This window comes from Rhodnius prolixus, unplaced genomic scaffold (genome assembly GCF_049639745.1).
Source record: "Rhodnius prolixus isolate KJV_2025 unplaced genomic scaffold, Rpr scaffold_2, whole genome shotgun sequence".
Taxonomy (NCBI): Eukaryota; Metazoa; Arthropoda; class Insecta; order Hemiptera; family Reduviidae; genus Rhodnius; species Rhodnius prolixus.
Genome location: NW_027411592.1, coordinates 7934248 through 7955073, shown reverse-complemented (window position 1 = coordinate 7955073; position 20826 = coordinate 7934248). Strand labels below are relative to the sequence as shown.

Below are 20826 nucleotides of genomic sequence, written 5' to 3'. Positions count from 1 at the left end.
GTGGAAAATCTTTCCCTTGGTCTCCAACGAAACATTTGGACTCCATCCCATACTGTACAATTAATAAAATACAAAACTCGTTCAAGAAGGCCAGGGACAAACGCAAGTCACATGGTTGTCATCACAAGAAAAATAAGTAAAAAATGAGTATAACCTAAACGGGGCTCACACCCCTCTCTAAAACCATTAGCTCAGTACCATATCAGCCACTGTTGGGGGCACAAATCTGTGCCAAACTGTTGGGCTAACAGTGAAAGTGGATTAAGCATGAGCCTGCAACCAATAAGCCTAAGTTTAAAGATACTGTTTGGGTTAAAACGTTTAAAATTGTTTACAGAGAAAATCGTGTGCAAGCATCAGGGAACGGTATTGGTCCTACGCACAGCCAATCATAAATAGCCGTCAAGAAACACGTTTTCTTTCGAATTTAGAAGGGTTTCAAAACCAAGGATGTCATGTGAGAACTCAATTTTAAAACTTGCAGACACGATCAGTCTAACTTAGTAGACCAGTGATTCTACTTTGACACGATGAGTGTAAAAGAGTTAAGGTAGAGTGAATATGATTAATGACGTTGCAAACTGGTAGTGAAGCAGTTGGGAGAGCTCTCGCTGAATCCGCACACGCGATAAAGCTGGCAACATACCTACAAACGGACAGTATGCGGAGTGAGCTCGATCACCCACCAATCCTGTTGTTGTATCCGGCAAGTTGATATTGTGGTCGCTGTGCTGCCGCCACCCACAGTGCTGCTCTCGTATGTAGGTATATGTGGCATTGGGTACGGAGACCTCCGGCAGCCTACCGCCGACTTCTTAACGTCGCGTGATCACACTCCTCCACTACTACATCTACCAACTACCACATCTTTTACTGCCTTGCATTGCCTCGTGAAAAGGCCGTGTACTTTCCACTTTTTTTTTTTTTGTTCACTTTCGGCGTTTAAACTCGAAAATTTACAACAATTCTTGACCTTATTAGACACAATAATTACTCGCATGTTTTGTAATTTTTTTTATTTTGATCAACTTTCTAAATAACAAAGTTTTTCTTTGATTAAGGAAAACTGTGTTGCTGCCCTTGCAATTAAAGAGATTTAAACTAGTTTCATGCAGAGTTAAGTTAATTATAGAAAAAGTAAAAAGAAAACAACTTGCGTTTTTATTAACTTACTGCCTACTAACTTCTAGAGAGGGCAATATTGGGCAACGCGTCCAATGTTCCACCTTAATTCAGGATAAATCCATATTTTATCCAATCAAAACAAAATTAAAGTAAGGGCATTTTAATTATTTTTAAAATTATGGCGTTTCCAGGTGTTGTTCTCTTATTGCACTCACACCCAACCAAGTCCATCACCGAAAAAGTGAAAACAGTAAGAGGTACCAAAGAAGAGAAGATCATATAGATTCGAACCGTCCCAGTGCACTAATCCGTTTTTTTTGGCTATAATTATTCCTCATAAAAAGAAGTCCCGAGTGGTTTTGAAGTTGTACAGAAGTTGGCATCTAAATCTAGCATCAACTTCGAATGTTCAGCGACTTTTTTTTACGCACTCAGGGAACAGATAACCAAAACGGATGTTCTCTGAGAAAACGTATAATTGAAAAAACTGTACGATTAAATTTCTCCTTATTTTTTTTCTTATTAATTTCTCTCTCATTTTACAAGGTAGAGAAAGTATTTCGATGGTGTGTGTGTGTGTGTGGTCCTGATAACTCAAAAAACATTAAAAAGGAGAAAGTTCTACAGAAAACGCGATAAAAAGGTATTGAACGAAATCTTCTTCCGGATTTGTAACTGGACAAACACTGTTGTACTCATTGTCTTCGTGTAGATCTAATAGATTCAATTGGAACATTTTTTCCATATTCTCCAAAGTGTACTACGCGGCTTCATTACCTGCGTAATGATATGAATGAAATATATTATAATTATTTGGAAAAAAAATGGGTACTGTAAGTGCCAGATTTCTTAGTAGATAGTGTCTGAGCTCTTTTTCCGGTACAGCAAAACTTCTTCAGGTAATTGCGGTAAGAGAATTCGTTTGACTGTTTTCTTTTTTCAAGGTTTTCTTGAAAACGATTTTCGTGTTAATTTGTGTCTCAGGCCAGTAATGTATCGGATCTTCTCTCCAAAATTCTATGTGATATCGTGACTTTCCCTGATGCTTGGGGGGTCCCTTATTACGCTGCATAAGAAAACTAAGTCACCATCAAAGTATGAAATGATCCTTAGACCTTTACGGAACATAGCTGTTTGAAGTAGTGAACTCTAATCCTACTTTATCATATCAGAGAGCTATTGTAGAAGCTACCCTGTCAAAGGGTGACAGCTTCATGGAGAAAATCTTTAAAACTCCATTTCACCAACAGGGAACTAAATAAACTAACACAATACTTTAAGAGTAAATTGAGAAATTAATACATTTAAAGCCACAAAAAGTAGTAAATGTCCTCAAAGTGCTACCTCTAGGTAGAATGGAGGCCAAAGGAATGGAAACAGGGAATAATGAATGTACAACACTAAATGATACTCACAGTACACTGATTTGTGCAAATAGGACATTGTAGCATTCCATCTGCTCTGGCTGACGTCACTTCCGATGGTGTCCTGCACACAAGGTAAACTTATTACTTTTCCATTTAGTATTTTAAAGTTTGCATCATTACAAATTATAAGTATCCAATATTACTCATAATTTACTGTTATAAAACAGATTTAAAGTAAATTAAATACAAATGCCTGGTAAATTACGAGAAAAAAAGGTCTTTGAAGTGTAATATAGTTGAAAGCGCTTGAAAAATTAAATAACGGTGAAATTGTCATAATTTGGATGTTCTGCATGAAATAAATAATTATTTAATTACATCTAGCATACAGTTACCTGTTTTAAATTAAGTATGTAATATTTGAAGGCAGGATTTAAGTAAAACTTATTTAGCGAATAGTATTTCGACCTACTGTAATATATCATTGTTTTTGGTATCACCTGGCTAGGGGAATCTATATTTCAAAGAGCTTTATCAAAAAAGAAATAAAAACAACATAGACTAAAACTAAATTAAAAAAACGAACTAAATAAATAAAATATTGAATTTAATGAAAGAATATTATAATAAGAGTAATAAGGAAGTAATATTAGTTCGTTATTATCATGTTGGTACACAGAAATGATGGCACGCATATGACAATCAGCTGACAGGCATCGTCTTGACAGCACTATCATCTCACGCACTATTCTCAACCAACATTTATTTTATACGTAAGGCATTATTTTTATAAATAGTTATTCGTAAGGTTATACAATAAGGTTTTTATTTTGTATTAACCTCTTCAAAAAAATTTAAAAAAAGATTTGTTAAGGAATTTGAAATATTGAAAACACCTAAAACATGTTCTTTTATAGTTTTTGAAGTTGTGACAGCTTATGGGCTTAGATTTGATAATATTGCAGTGTGACCGGGAACCAAACCAACCATCTAATCCGCATGCGCACCAAAACAATACAAATAGTACGAGTATACCTCACTTTCTAGAGTATTATGGTTATACTTAGCCAAGCTTCAAATTGGATATTTTTTATGGCTTTCCTCAATTTCTTTGATATTTGTGATATTTATTGGCCGTAAACTTTGTTTACAAACTAATTCCCAAGAAAGGGAATTTTAGAACTTTTCTGGACTTGCAACATTCTATTTTGGATGTTTTACCTTAAAGTAACCACAAAAAGCAACTAACTTATGGTTATGAAGTCTTTTGTTTTGTGTGTCTCATTTAGCAGAAAAATTGCTTTTGGAGGATTCCGGGAACGCAGTACTTTTTGATGTACCTGCGAAACTCGCATGAACTACCAATTTCTACAATTCAAAAAATAAATAATAATAATAATAATATAGTTAAAGTGTGGGTAAATGAAGAAAATTCGTTTTCAACAAACTTGTATAATCGCGACAATTTTATTAAACACTGCAACCGAGCATATTTGACAATTTGCTGTTATTTCTTCCTTCAACAACGATAATTTAGACTGAACAATTAAACACTACACGCGTCAATCCTATAGTATCCGCCAGGAAGTGAAAATGATTTTTTTTTTCACATTCTGCAACAGTGCCGAAGAAATGAACAGATTCAAGAGCAGAGTTCTTACAATATGCATCGAGAACTGCAGTCCATTTAGCTTAAAGTGCGCTGCGATTGAACAGATCATTTGTTTTGTCTGAATTTTTCCCAATTTTCCATTAAATTAAACTTTTATTTTTTAGATAAAGTTGGCAACAATTCTAATAGCTCATTGTTACGAACTTACTCGTATTGGAGATGATTTGGAAGATTGACTTAAAAGTTTACTCAAAAAATAAGAACATTAATTATATTGAAGCTTTTGAAGTCTAGTGTCTAGTCTTCGTGCTCTGATGATGAACAGAGGCGTATTTAAAACAATATACAAAATTTATTTAAATGCACATTGCTTTACATGTATGGAATAAGATATTGCATGCATGCAACTTTGCTAGATCTCTGCACGATTCTCTTCAAGAAGTAGTTGATAAAGTAGTACTCAAGGTTTTAGTTTTACTTCCGTGTATAATGTGCTTATTTACTGCAGTTATGTTTTGAATGCAGAAGTCAGAGTTTACGAAGTAGATTCTCACTCCAGAGGAGATACTAAATTCGCAGGAAGTGGGAGAAATCGGCCTTGAATAAATAAAATATCTCAACTATCGTAATCAGTAGTGATAAAGATATTACCTCTTCAAAAATCCAGGAAAAATATCGTTACTACTTCAAAGACAAACATTAACATTAATTACTAAAGCAAGAAGATTTATGAATGATAATAGCATTATTGTAAAAATTTACTTATGCCAATCCTTAACTCATTATATCTTTTTATTATAATTATTATTATTATTATTAAACAAAAATTAGCGTTACGCAGGAATGTTTAACCAGCTGATCTGGCTGACAAAATAAGAATTCTTGAACAATTGGTTAATATGGTGGTTCTTCTAGTACTACTCAATAATGTATACTTTAAAGGTAGTCGAGAACTGTACAACTCAAGAAAAGAACAAGATAAGGATTATGATAATCGAGATGGCCCCATTACCTTGAGAGGAAAAAATGAAAGAAATACTTTCTTAGAAATTATAAAAACCGAGAGAACTCATGGGATACGAACCATCTTCTAAGTCCTAGAAGGAATGGGGGGGTGATCAGGAATGCAAGTAGATGCCGGATCTGAAGAATAGAATTATGAAGTCATACATACACAGAGAAACTTGAGAAAGGTAGCTGGATTTCCGGTGATGCCGGAAACAGACAGGACTAGGCCTTGCTGATCGGCTCTAAAGGGAGGCGGAAGAAGATAAACCGAATTCTGCTACAAATTACTTAATTTTTTAAGAGCAACTTTTTTTTTAAAGTCGTAATTTTTACTTAACTTCAAAAGTCCCTTGACATTTGCCTAAAATAAATGCTTTTTAACAAAGACTTCTCTCCTCCCAATAAGAGACAGTTTATTGTGAATGTATAGCTGTTATAAAGGTGGCGCGAGGTAGTGTGCAATTGTAAACTGACTTCAAATGCAGATTGGAAATTTGGGATTTTAATGTGGTGAATCCCTGGTTAATTAAAATAGAATAAGCCTACTCCCTATCAGTTTTAAGCAAAATCTAATTAGGAATCCTGTTCTAAATCCCTTAAATTTTTTTTAAAAAGCTACTATTCTGTTTTCCCGTTTTTTCAGCGCCACTAAGCTTTAAGGAAAGTAAGATTTGAACTTGGAAACCCAACTGGCCCATCCTTATGAGGCATCTTAGTTGAATGTCTAGGGTTCATCTTACACTGTTTTTCATGAAAACATGTACTTCCGGCATAAAAGGCATTTTCAAAAAAAACAGAAGTTAAGAAAAAGAATAAACTCAAATTCGATCAAATGTATTTGTTGGCAAATACCTGAACGCTGGAGTTGGAGGTCTACATGTAGTGTACATGATGGACGAGCAGTCCAAGGAGTGTCAGGTCCACAAGTGTAAGTCCGAGGCTCACTGTACGAATAGGAGATATAAAATGAAGTATTATAGAAAGCGCGCGCACTAACTTCCACGGAGAATATGGTGTAAGGAAGTTTTTTTAATACTTGTTAGTGAATATGTGTCTGTGTTGGTAAGACTGATACAGTTTATAATACTAGAAGGCTGTGGGGGAGCAGGTGGCGGGAGGAAGGCACGATTGCACGCCACTATAGAAGGCTATAAGAAGGGTGTGGGTGGATTGTTGCCTCTGCTGGGGGGTGGCTTGGAGGCGGCAAAGAGGCGAGAGGTGTAATTTAGCACCCCCGTCTCCACACACCGCCAACTCTTTATCATCGTCTTTAATATTTAAGAAGCTACCAACAGGCTACAAAATACGTCTTCTACGTAGAATACATTTCCGGTATTTCTTTCCCCAGTGCTATATAGATAGGTAATTGCCATTTAGATAGAAAAATCATTCGAGTTGATACATGGTTCTTTATCTCTGCTTCGAGCATAAGTTGCTCAAACTGTCAGTTCATCTTACCGGCGGCCACTGACCATGTGGCATCTTAACATTTTTCTGTAATTTTATCATTTATTCTTCATGTATTTAATTTATGATTTAAAGTAAAATCAAGGACAACAAATAACAAACTACTAGTTCATATTGGATTAGCGGTGAGATCGGTTTTGGGACGCGATAAATGCGCAATAAGGAATTATTTAAGTGACGCAGTACGAATTCTTGGAAAACAGAAGCTGATACCAGGGCCCTTGGTGCTTTTGGCCTGGCGAGGTAAGAGGCTTCAGGCTATGTAGGCTTACATACATGGTCCATCTCTTTTGGCCAAGGCAAACACGTCCGAGTGGCTTCGACGGTAAATAATCATGCTGAGTACTCATGCCAACCTACAGGACAAGGTAAGCTCAGGCAACATCACAGCAGAGTGAAGACAGAAAGAAACAAAGAAGAAGTTGAATGTAGTCTAGATATAATTGTATTTATTCAGTAGCTTCTAAAATAAGATGGCTGCCGAGAACAATCATCATAAGAGGAAGGGGGTGCAGTGGGAGTCAATCTTGGGAAAGTTTTATAGAGAAACTTACGATTAATTCATTTCCTGTTGTCGACTAGAAGTAGAAGTGGGGAGTACAAAAAAAATCAAATATAAACTTCCTGATTGCAACGATAGTTCGTGATATAAATGTATCCGAGTTCCACCCTATGTTTTTATTATGTCATTCGGAAGGATAGAGAGGAGGGATTCTAACAAAATACAAAACTTATTGTATACAAACATGGGCCATCTTTGAAAAAAAAAAAAACATTTTTGAAACAAAATTTGATACTCTAAAAATTTTAGAATGCAAAGGAAGGAAATTTACAGGAGAGCTTATTCATCGGATCTGCCAGTAAACTTAGCAAAGGAAATCCATTAACCTTAACTGAATGGATTAAGTTTTTAAGGATTTTCTCGAGAAAAAGCACCGATTTTCTCTAAACTGGATCCTGGAAAATTAATGCCATATTAATAAAAATCAAATTTTGGACTGAATTTGTAAATCTGAAGATAATTGGCTGGCCATAACTGCAACGTAGATTTCAATTTTCTAAAAAGACATTTACAAGAAATTATTTCTGAATGATACGATAATTAGATTCGCTCTAAAGTATCATTTTTGGGTTTCGTACTGGCTCACCTTTTTGTGAGTGTGTTCACACCTTCTCTTTTGTTTAATCAACCGAATTAGATTGAACTTTGTTTCAGCAATATTTCTAATAATCATTTCATTTCACCTAAAACGTGCTGAAAACTATTATTAATTTTACAACTTATTTTAAACTTAATTTGTTGCAGAAAAGGAAGACTATTTAACAGCTGTGAATTTAAAGCAGGTTACTGCGAGAGGAAGGTAAACCTATCGGGCTGAAAACAGCTGTTTCAGTTCTCAAACTACCACCGACAGAATGCGCACTCCGTCCTCATATCTAAATCTATTCAGTGTTGTTTTGTAGTTTTCCCTTCAAACGCTAACTACAACTAACAACATCACTCCCACATCTAATCAATATTTAACATTAATCAAAGAATTTGGTGGAAGGGCTTTTTTTTTTTTACTTTATTTTTTATCTCTGCTGAGGAAAAAGGTGTTGGTAGTTTGTATTGAATTGACAGAACCAACCCTCTACTTTATACACAAATGATTTCTCTTTATTTCTTTCTACTTCCAGCAATGACTAACTAGATCTAATAAATCAATTTCTAGCAATATTCTAAATAGCGTCTATTATTAAGTTTGACAGACGTTATATTGGCGTCAATTTAGTTCACGCCATCAAGGTATATTTTGTACTAGGTCATTATTTACGATAATTATAAATTAATCAATTAATTTTTTCTTTAAAGTTAATTAATAATTGTCAAATTACCTGTAAAAAAATCTGTCAATAATTAATGAATTTTTTTTTTTTGCTTATTATTTTGCAACTTTTACACAATGTATAACAACAAAAGAGATGAGAGATTCAGAGAAATGATGCAAATATATACGCTACATATGTGCAGCCAGAGACGTGAGCGGATTGTACGATTAGTATCCAATGACGGAAGCCGTTAGTTCTCGCCATACCGACCAGCTTCAGCACAGAAAATTTGATTCTGATGACGAAAGATCTAATTCCCGTAATTTATTTAAAGTTGTGTATTTTAAATTAATTCTCTTATTTGGACAATTTGGCGAGATATAAAGATAATATGAGAAATGATATTGCTTTTATTTTGTAAAAAGTCAAACTTAATTTATATTCTCTAAAGATTATTTATTGATGATATATAATATAATTATAATTATTCAATTATATGAAGGAACGTAAACAAACTGAAAAGACAAAATTAACACTATTACTGTTTAATTCTCAGTACTGTAAAAGAAAAGCACGCCTCACAGAGAGTTAAATATATTCGAAACTGAGTTATCTACTACAGGAAATAATTCTTTTAAGATACTCAGAATATGAAAAATAGTTTTCGTCTCATGTTAAGGTGAGCGTGAATACAAAAGCTTAAAAACAAAAAGTTGTAGAAAGCTTAATTCTGTTGGAACATTTTGTTACTAATAATTTCTTTAAATTTAAGACTACGGCTGAAATCCAACTAGCGGAAGTATGATTTTATTGAGGCGATTGAAACGAAATCCTTGATTTCCTTTGAGTTATGGTTATGAATAATACGCACTTTTTTCCCTGACTCAGAGGACTTTTAAGAAAAAAGCGTATAGTTCTTGTAAGAGCGTAATTTAAAAATCTGGTCTAATGCTTTTTGGATCACCTGTTGATATTCCCCTAAGTGGGATGTGCAAAAGAACTTTACTGCTTAGGATTTATTTACCATTTTGTTTGAGTTCGTCCCATCAAATACCACTTTTTCGGACTTCAGGACTTCTCTAAGCAAGTTTTAAGATTGTAAACTTGATAAAAATGGTTAAAGTTTGGACATAGTCTTTCTGCCACATTCTTTATTAGGATTCCCTAAGGGCAAGAAATTCAGTGATGACGCGAACTAATTCAGGTGATAAAAGTACAAAAGGTAGACTTACTCTTCGAAATAATATGCAGGAAGTTCAGTAGATGAATTAGAAGAGGAATCATCTGGATCATCCCAAGAAATGGTAGAGAACATCAAGCTTGTTCACGTGTTTATGTGATAAAAAGCAGCTCCGGCAGCAGATTCCCTAGTTAGAAACGAACAACAGATTTTTTTTTTGTGGTTGACGTCGGTTTGGCGAACTGCACGCACCCAAAGCACAGGTGGAAAACCTTCCAGGAGCCATCAGACAAGGAGATTAGGTCTGGAAGAAGAAGAGTAAGGGTGAGTGAGAGTAAAGGAGAAAGCCATTCTTCAAGCCAATATTCGGCGGAAGAGGAAGAAGATATGCCCTGGCACCGAGATACACCGATCGATATAATAATATGCATCATTTTTAATATTAAAGCTGGAACGCAACATGACGGCCCCCCGCCCCAGTACCATACCTGGGGGTGGTAATAACAGCGAGTCGCTTTCTGCTTTCCGTTCTTCTTTCTTTCTTCTTCTGGAGAGTCGCGAACAGATTTCAAGTCTTTCATGTTAACTGCCAGCACAGGTCTTAAGAATTCTCTCTACCCACATTCTGCCTCACCTCTCACCACGTTTAGAGAGAGACCGTTAATAAGGCCGGATAAAAGGAGAGATTCGCGTGCTGTACACCTCTAAATATGGCCACTAGAGTCAGCCAACAAACTCTTAAGTACACTCTCTCTATGTGTGCCATAAATCATAGAAAAGTTCCAACTCCAGTCTACATCTAGTTATCTTCTGGGCCCAGTATTAGGTTACCTACCCCCCCCCCCCCGTAGTTCTTGTCATGGGACGTCTTGAAGCTGCTAAACAATGTCTTTAATTCTATTTCCGTTTCTTACTGTGAACGCCTTTTATATCAGTTCATCTCCCTGTAGCACGTTAAATTGATGATAATGTCAACGATTTAAATAACCAAAAACCTTAATAACTACTTTTTTTCTTAAAATTAGTTACAAATCAACCTACAGACCTAAATGTTTGCAATGTATGTACCAGTACACAAGAAAATCGTCGGAGTCATTTTTTGGAAAAAAAATCCCCCCAAAAAAGAACTGTAGAAAAAATCAATACAATGTGATACTTCGGTTAAGAATTCTGAATTCTATAATCAGCCAGTAGCATCAGATAGTCACGGATAACATCCCCATAATAACAATTATATACTTCTAGTTAGCAGATTGTAGAGAGAATATCTCAATTAAGTCGTAGCGATGTAAAACGTCTGCATCGACTTCATTACTGTGTCAGAGTTCACAATAGAATGTAGACCAACAGTAAAGTGAGTGATGTGTAACGTGAAAACGTAGCTTGCCTGAGCGTAACCTATATCAAAATAGCACATCAACTAATATGTCTAGTATGTTTGTATTGGTTGCAGGAGTCCTGTATTGGTTGTTATTTGAATTGTTAGGTTGGGATACCAGAGAAACGTGAAAATACATGAAGAAGTGGCCAGACCTATGTCTCTTCTAAGACAAAAAACCTTATGTTCCTGGTTACCTACCAAAGAAAACAATTTTTTTTTTTTATTAGAATTCTGAGGAAGTCGGGAACCTCTCTTTACAAGCTAAATTTGATACAGGTTCTTTTAACTGGATAAAGATGGAAACTTCTAAACATTTGGTCAAAAAGTCTGTATTGTAAGAAAACTAAACATGAAACGGGTCGATTGTAATAAAATTGTGCGTGAGCTTAGCTGTGCACCTAACTAGAGGAAAAATGCATTTTATTTCAAACGCATTAAGTCCTTAGTGAATGAGAGAAACGGCTCTGAACTGCTCCACTGCCATCTAAACGCAGTTAGGAGAACTAACAGTGGGTACATAACATCAAAGTTACTCAGAAGTCTTAATGAAGGGAACTTTTCGCCCAGGGTCACCTCAATATGTTTACTTCTGGTGTAATTTGGATGCCAAAACACTATTTCCTTTCTGTCATTAACAGAAATTGTTCATATAAACCGAAAAGTATCTCCAAATAATGAAGATCAATACATACAAAAAATAAATAAAATGAATCATTATTATTTAAAAAAGATATATAAAAACTTACTTGTTTGAATTACTTTTAATTTTGGGTAAAATGACTTTATTTGCAGCTTTTAAATGGCTCATTTCCACCTCTTCAAAAACTGTTTTCCATTTGTGTGGATACTGCGTCTTCTTCCATTTCTGGTTTGGATCCTAAAACAAATTACGATAATTATTTAACTAGAAAATAACTACGTAATTAATTTTTGCTGCTTTCTCTTACTCTCTGAAACTCAGAACTTTCTCTGAATTTATTTTCTTCTGAGATATGAATAAGTTAGCACCTGAGAACTGGCCTAGGAGAAACTAGTGAGGGGTGACCTCAAATTATTTTTTATTTTCATTTTATTTAGTTAAACTAACTATTCAAGTAACCATGGCTTTGATAGTGTACTTAGTCACTTTTATTGCTAAAAAAATCCACGCTGTTCTGGTCAACAATACACTTGGCAACAGAACTTTCTCATCGTGGTTGTAGCCCAGACCTCATATTTCCCGGACTACCTACCTCCGTGTCTTACATCAAATTTTGCCGTGAAAATGTATAAAATAAAAGTTGTAGAATTACCAGCGCGCAATAAGTAAACCAAGTTTCAAAATCATCGTAGCAGCGTCTTTGCTAAAATCTCAAAAATCTGAAAACCATTTTAGTAAAGTAGCACTTGTGGTTGATGATTTTGCCTCAAAAGTTATTCTCTAAATTTTCGTCGCGTCACAAACTAAAATTCTAAATACTAACAGGAACTTCCTGTAATGATCCATTTTTGAGTTATGCTGACCACCGACATACACATGCACACAACTGTATAAAACTATTTTACTAACTCAATGGCCTTGGAATTGTTTATTATTTATTTCCGGAATAAATTCAAAAACTAAAATTCGCACAACCGCAATACTTCCTCTTTCTAGAGAAGTACAAGAAAGACAAAATTAAGGTGAGAAATCGAGGGTTCAGCAAATATCGGCTGCTTTTTATCGAATTAGTTTAATATTCATGGTGCTCTACTTGGGGGAGGTTGAAGTGCGGTAGAGAAAATTTTTATCTATCGATATCTTCAGTCGATGTTTGTCTTTTATCTATAACAAGATGGTCAAGTGTATATTTGTACGGAGGAAAAGAGGTCTCTGTGTGCGTGTGTATATATAAAGTGAAAGAGGGCGCTAGACCGACCCCACTTCCATGCCACCGACTGAGACGATATCAAGAAGGGTTGGCTATCTGTTTGGGACTTCAAAGAGTTTTCAAGTCAAGTTTGCACCTTCAACTCTATATTACAAGCTTAAATATGTACTCTTCAAACAACTTTTACACAACAACTTGATCAAGTATACTTGTACACTAATTGTGCCATTTTCTTAAAAAAAATAATTTTAAAACAAGTTAAAACTGGCATTATTATGTAAAAGTGACAATAAAATATAATCTTATAGTTAAATAAGAGATACATGTCGAACTGTATGCTTTTATAATGGAGCTCGTACCTAAATCAAATACCGTACGCAATCTAGACTGAAGATGATCCAACGCCCAACATGGAAAAACCACAACCAGAACACAAACGGATGGAACTGAAACGAAGATTTGGAACTCATACTGAGTATGGCAAGGCGGAGAGCAGCTGATAAAGTCAGACACAGCATGCGGTGCAGCCGTACATCTCAGACCAGGCTCACACCCCTAAGATGGATTATTATCTCCTCTCTTACTCACACAAACTCAACAAAAACGGATACGAGCTCAATTTTGGAAAGGTGTCTCCATAAAGCGCAACGTCAGGGAGAGAAGCAGGCAGGGATTGGACAATTCTGGGCAGAACTCGAATTGACATTTTGAACTACCGACCTCTACAGAGCACAACATACAAGAAGAGTTAATGCTTCGCAAGTCTGATGTAGAGGTGTGGTCTAAAGTTCCCCATTTGCCTGGCATCAACAGAGCAGAAAATCATCATTGTAGAAGATAGCTGAACTAGTCCCCTAGGATATTCCAACACACAGGACTGTTGTAAACACAAGAATTTAATGGCTTAAACGCAATCAGATTATCTGACAGGTGCGAACCTCTTTTTCCGGGGAGTTGCAAGTTCGCTCATCTGGAACACAACAGAGATAGTAAAAACATGGAAAGCAGTGATTCCTCCTCGGATATCTCTAGTAACAAAGCAGACCGCTACTCCTGGACCTTCCATTCCTTGGATTTTCTATCCATCATTGGAGGTAAATTTCCCAGTTTGGTAGAAAGAGATTTCGAATTCAATTATACGTATATTTCCATATCGCACTAGATCTGCTGACTCAGCCTGAGTGTGTAGACAGAGTTAATAAGTGCAGTGCGGGATAGAAACAAAAGTAAAGACAAAATCTCTCTCTACCAAACTGAATAATCTATCTCTGATGCTGAATGAAAATACGAAACTGTTCAAGTATAGAATAAACATGCGTATTTCAACAATATTAACGATATTTGAAAGAGATGATTTTTTTGGAAGTAAATTGGTCATTGTTATCTAAGAGAAAGAGTGACTTCTAACACAACATATTCTTTTTAAAATTAATTTAATTTCTCACTTTTTGAAGTTGTCCTTAATTTGCTCATATTTTGTATGAGCGATTCTGGTTCGTTTATATCAATTCAATTTATTGTACAAAATGCTTTGACAATCGATTATCTTTTAAATCACCATGAACGTATTAGTTTAGACAAGATGTGATAAAAGCAAAATGCCAAGCGCAATATGAAATGATAAACGCAAGTAGGGAATAAGGACTAAGATTAGGGATTCTGTGAAGTCAGCTAACATCATGAGAAGGATATACTTTTTGAGACAATGGATAGGTAATATCATTCTGTTGTAGGCTCGACTATTCGATTTATTATTTATTAGATAATACCAACAGAATACAGATCTGACTAGTAGGGCGAACCCGGTACTTATTTTATTACAGCATTTCTTATATAACTAGGCCCTACACAAAAGGCCCAAACAGACCCATTACATTTTCCCTTGTATCGCACTCAAATACCAAGATTCTTTTGTGAGTGGGAAACTTCTGATTACAAAAACCAGCAGCGCTAAAGGTGAATATGAATAAATTTCAAAACCAATATTGCCGCCAATAAGTTAGAGAATCTCTCATTCCTGAACTACGCCCAGTAACGAGTCTAACTAAGATTAGAAATAACTTATAAATGTTATTGATTATTTTTAGCGCAAAAATCTGAGATCGCTCCGAGCCTTCTTCGTGCACTCCTTCCACTCCGTACGGGAGTCTCTAGCTACAATGTAATTCAGCCATTGCCTAATGCGTGCAGCTAAATTTAGACCCCTTCTGAAGAGCTTTGTGAGAGGATATTTTGATGATAATAACCAATCAAATTATGACCTTCATGGTGTCTTTCTCGATAAATGCCGATTTACAGCCTACCAGTATGGTGCCTTGATGGCACATGAAGCTGTATAGTATAGTAAGTATTTACTTCCACCATTCTTCACCAGCCAAGAGAGCTATTAACTTTAGTTATCCAAACCTTTATTGTTGTGTGATTTTACATTAAAATTACAAAGTTTAAGTCAGTATTTAGAACTGAATTATTACCTGTCGTATTAAGAGTAACTGTACTTTTTTATTTTATTTTAAAAATATGAGATATTTAATTTGAAATTATCGGCTTGTGTTCCGCTGCTTATTTTATTTGGTAAATATTCTTTTATTTATTTTATTTTTTTTATATAGGTATAGAAGAGCCATTGGAACGAAGGTCGGCACACGGGTTGCGAGTCTATCACGTTTCCATTTCGAATTAGCAGATGTAGGGTTGAAAACAGACCGTTACACGGTGCCCTATCCTTGTCAATGTAACTTTTTTATTTTAGGAGCGCCTATAGTTAGTTATTATCAGCACCTTCATGTTACAGCAACTCATCAACACTTGAACCCTAATTTTCTGTAAACCCTTACACGGTGAACTTCAGAACAACATCGTCTTACCGATGAGCCTTGAAATTTAAAGAAACTTAAAGTTGTGAGATTGTTCAGTCAAACTTTGTTTTAGTATTTTTATTGGACAAAAATGTAGTATTTTAGAGAACAAATTTGTATTTAGTATTATATGGGTAGTTGCTGGGGTAACTAGAATATTTCTATGTGTTTTGGTTAAGTAAATAGTGCGCCAGTGGGGGCTGTTGCAAGGCGTTTTGACTAGGGCAGAGCAAAGAGAAGGGCAAGTTGGATAGTAGATGGTGGACGCAAAATGGTCTAGTTTAAATTCTGTGAGTTTGCAGGCCAGGAGGGAATCAATAAGCGAATAGAAGTGAGGGGTAACCGTGGCAAGAGGATATTCTCTGGAGAGAGAGAGCGGGCCAGTAATATCGACTTGGGGAGCCTGATGGTGAGGCGCTTTCCAGAGTGGGCAGTGTCCAGTATGCAAAGACGTGGATCTCCACCACCAACAGATCTCGCCTCCTCTTGCAGGCCGTACTGGCCACCCCACAGTTACTACCTTACTACAGAGCGCCCCATCACCAGTGTGTGATGTAGTTAGAAGTAGTCGAGGGGGAGCAAGCGCAGGCGTCCCCGGCCGAACTACCAGGGTATTCTCTTCTTCTCACTTCTTCTCGGCCCCTGTCCTCCTTTACTGTTAACAGCACCAAGACACAGGCTCTCGCTCCTACTCTCCCTCTAGGTATGCACACGTCCTCTAAGTACGTGTGTGCGGCAGCGCGCGCCTTGTCCTCCGTCCAACTATTCTGTCATCTTTTTTCACTCGTTACATGTATTCCCTCTCTCATATTCTTCCAACTATCTCCCTATTTTCCAAAAGAAAAATAAAGAAAAGAATATAACTTTTCCCCATCATCACAATTCTCGAACACAAAGAACACCTCATTACCATCTTCTACCAGACAATAAAAACTTATAACTGATACAATAATTTAGACTTTCGAGAAAACACTTTGACACTTTGAAAGCGATTACAAAGATGGTCTGCATATTTCAGGAAAAAGTTCGGAAAATTAAAAACTCTAATCATTAAAGAGCCTCCAGAGCTTCCAGCTGCAGGATTTCCGAGAGTCTCAGAATTTGGGCCAAACATGTATGCCTCCTTTATTATACACAAGTACAGAGTATCGTATGTTATACTAAACTGGAGCTTTCACAAGCCCAACAAACCGCTACTCAGAAATCACACATTATCTAGACTAAAAATGAAATTTGTGTTACTTGCTCTTCGTGCAATGATATGTGAGTGAATTTGTAGTTTCATTTAGTCAAGTCGGACCATTGTAGAAGTTGCCACGTGGTTTTCCACAGTTCGCAAAGAGGATTTCAGGGCAAGTGAAGCTTGTTGTAAGTGTAGTTAGAGACGGAATGTTGCCACCCACATTCCACAAGTCTAATATTTTTCAAATATAGAATCAGCAAATAAAAACAAAATTAAATGAAATCGGTGACCCGAATCAGAACTCTGCAGTTTTCCTTTTTCATACGAAACAGTGACTAGAAAGCTCCTAACTTCTGAAGTAAAATAATATAGCATTCACATAACCTGTTCTACTCCAATTATTCTCCCTGATCTTCGCTTGGGCTTCACAAGAGAGTCGGTGAAGTTACCAAGAGTTGAAGGGGGTTATTTCACCTGGAATGGGAGAGAGTCTTGATTAGCCCAAATGGCCTGTCCCCCCGCTTTTCTGGGAGTTTCCTAAAGGACCCTTCAGATTACCTCGATTGGAGAGGCTGTCCGCAGGACACCAGGGAGAGATAATACCGAACTCTCCGCAGTTTGCTCGGCTTGAACTTGAACTCTAGAGGATCTAGGTAGTTGCCCGATGGGAAATTTACCCCTTCAAGACTCTTTCGTCTCCTTGGTTTGGAGGGAATGCCTCAGAAAACCTGAGGAAGGTATTGGGAAGGGGTCGGTGAGTAGACACCAGAAAGAGGTTATCCCTAAATGCGGGCTCCCTCAACTATTCCCAAAACTTCTCCCCGGGGGGCCTGGATGCGTTGTTTCACTCAAAGGTGTCATCCTGGTAAAATAAATCGAATTATCCCACCTTTCAGGAGCGACTGTATCCATTTCAACATCTAGCACAACATTCTGGAGAACATCACGCCCTCCCAAGCCATCGTTAGTCTGGAAATGTTATTCCGAAATAGTATCTGGTGGCTCGGAATCTCCGCTCTCTGGACACTGTCACCACAGTAATCCAACAAACGTCACCTTAGATTGGTCTAAACTTGGGTTTTCCCTGTGGGATCACAAACTCAAATGGTTGCACATTTCTGATGATGGGTACATTGAGTATGCTGGAGCAATCAGTAGTGAGTGAGTTTTGGGTAGTCAGAAACTAGGGTTATTTGGCTGGGATACCAACTGGAAGACGAGTACTCCAAAGCCCCCCAAGGAGATGCGGGTAAGGGTCTACACATAGATTAGTCCAGCAATATAGAATATGACTCCTTAACTCCTAAAATCTTAGATACTCTTAAAACCAACGACGCGAACCCTTGAAAAACACTTTAGCGTTTATATGTTTCTAAGACTTTTCTTACAAAAATCATTTATATAAAGTTACATTTCCGCATAAGCAATTTCCGGTCTCAGTGGGGCCTCTAAATGTACTTTATGGGAAAAGCTCAATATCGAAAAGTTGACCCAGTCGAAATACTTGCACTTACCAGCAGTAAAGTAACACTTGCCGTTGACGGATTTAAAGTGCAACCTTGTGAGACCATGTAGAGTGTACACACGTAGAGAAGCAGCTGCTGTGGTGTGAGGGAAGCCTAGATATGAGCGTGTATTGTGGCTGCGCTAACCGGCCAGTAAGGATTGTGGCCGCTAATTCAGGATTATTGTAGTTTACAACTTCATACCGGCTTAAAACATTAATTTACTATAATATAACTCACTACCACCTCTGCCGCAAATCCGTGCCCACTTTCACCAGTAAACCGTGAATAATTATTGCTTAGATAATAATTGGGTATAAATACATGCACTAATTATTCTACAAATCAATAAGAAAAACTATAGAAATTAATTATTTCTCTTGTCTTGACTGCTGAAAATGTTAGTTTAGAAAAATTTAACCTTTAATAAAATTCCCTGAAAAATTAACTTAAATTCTGCGGATTATCTTCAGCTTGAACGGTCTACCACCCATTGTTTTTTTGGAAATTCAAGACTAGCGGGGTCCTACTAGATTGGTCTTAAAGAGCAAAAAATCTCAAAAAAATAATAATAATAAATAAAATCAGGGAAGGGATTAGCTATGCGGTTAGCTCATTGGATTTTCACGCGGAGGTTCCGGGTTTGAATTCAGCTGCTGGCCCTTAGATTTTCACTTCCTACGAGCTTCTTACGTAACGAAAGAGTACTGGAGGCCGAGAGAGTACTGGAAAAAGCTCTGACAGCCAATGATCTCACATCTTAAAGCGTCTTAAAAAAAAAAAAAAAATTGTATACTTCGATTCAGTACCACTAGACAACCTGACTTAATTATACGATAACTTAGCGATCAAGATCCCTCAAAAAATATCAAACGGGTCTGAATAGGCTAAAGTACCATTGCAGTGCAATGTACCACGTAACAACTCCACTGAATAGATTGTTATGGAGGGGGTGTGGATTTAGAAAATTTCTCCACCAACTCTGTACACTAGAGCTGTAACTTTTATTAGAATATTTTTTCAAGGCCATTTCCTCTTAGGGTGTTCTGAAGAGTCACAGAGATGGTTTCAACATTTTATTCCATTGTAATGTGCGGCTTAACAATCCGAATGATTTACTAACAATGAAATATATTTTAAAATTCCATGCTTGACAAAAAGTGGAAGTTAGAAATAACACTAGGCGAAAGTCGAAAGTGTGTTCTCTCACTAGAGATGTTACTTTTAACTTGAATTTTGAGAGAGTATTGCGATAGGATCAAATTATCAAAAAGAACTGTAACTACTAGAAGTACAAAATTTTGAGATCTCCTAAAAATGCGGTTTTAAGTAAAAAATATCCTCTCTGTTTGAGAGCCAGTGTGATGTGGTGGCGCGTGAACACAATATCTGATCAACATGAAGTGGACTAACATTCTTCTGATTTGGAATTTTGGTCCAAAAGGTGTTTAAACCGTACAGTATACTGACAACAACACCATTCGTCAGAGAACTGTTTAACTTCTTTTTCACCATGAAGCTGTGAAAATTACTGCAAATAAAAAAAATTCCAAATATGTGTACTGAGTGGACGAAGGTTAAAGAAGAAAAATCATCGGGACCAGAAATAGCCAAAACAAAATCTGTGAGTAAAGTGGCGGCACTTCTAGTTGACGATTTTCCTAAAGTTATGGTGTAAACTGATGGCACAGGATATTGAAAAGGCACGTTAGAGAGCAGTTTATCGCCATCGCTTTCCTGGTGGCAGTAGTTGGAATTACAAATTTCAACTCTTTTTTTTTCAGTTAATCTTGTTTGCATACACAAATTAATTTTTAAAAATCATTTTTTGGATCTGAGGAGGCCTGAAAAGGTTTATTTCCATTGGAAACTCCAAATCTGCTCGATGGTAACACTTTCTATTACAAACGTAAGAGGAAGTTAATATAGTTTTAAATAATAGTGAATAGTTGGTAGAATGTTGAGGCCGAAGAGCAGAAGAAGTAGTTGAAGAAGCGAGAAGTTTGTGCAGTAGTGGAGGTACTAGTCGGCAGTGCACGCCACCCCCGGCTGGAGTTTGCCGCCCCTTCCCTAGTGGTGCTCTTGTAGGCGGCCAGATATTCAAATGTCCAGTTTCAGCGCCGCCACGACGTTGTCCGGCAAGGAGCCCTCCACCTCCAGCCAACAGAGCAGTTCCTGAAAATCAATACTAGGCGGCCACGCTCCCTCCCGCTAGCTGCTCCTCGGTCGGCTTGCCAACCTCCCCTTTCGGAATTTACATACGAATTAGGTAGGAGGCAGTGAGAACCTTGGAGAAGGGCTGCTGACCCACCGCCGCCTCCTCCTACTGCTCCGTTCTTCAACGAGGTGCTGCTGCTGGCCAGAGAACAGCCCTAGGACAGAGAGAGGGCAGTCCCCCTCTTCCCCTTTACTCTTCTTATATACATACCCTCTCTCTCTGCCTGAGAGCACATTCTCTTCCTCTCTTTCTAGTCCTTG

General features: G+C 37.0%; 1 protein-coding gene across 7 annotated transcripts in view; it reads right to left on the bottom strand.

The window, feature by feature from the left end:
- LOC141448869 (E3 ubiquitin-protein ligase Zswim2-like) overlaps positions 1–20826 on the bottom strand; it is a 42562-nt gene that overhangs the window by 9592 nt on the left and 12144 nt on the right. For all 7 annotated transcript variants that reach the window (XR_012455243.1, XM_074117650.1, XM_074117648.1 and 4 more), the window contains 2 exons: positions 11699–11829; positions 2541–2613 (listed from right to left, as the gene is read on the bottom strand). Coding sequence is in view for 6 of the 7 variants with exons in the window: in XM_074117650.1 (XP_073973751.1) it covers positions 2541–2613; positions 11699–11829 (204 nt within the window). In the remaining variant the exon portion in view is untranslated. The remainder of the gene's footprint in view (positions 1–2540; positions 2614–11698; positions 11830–20826) is intronic.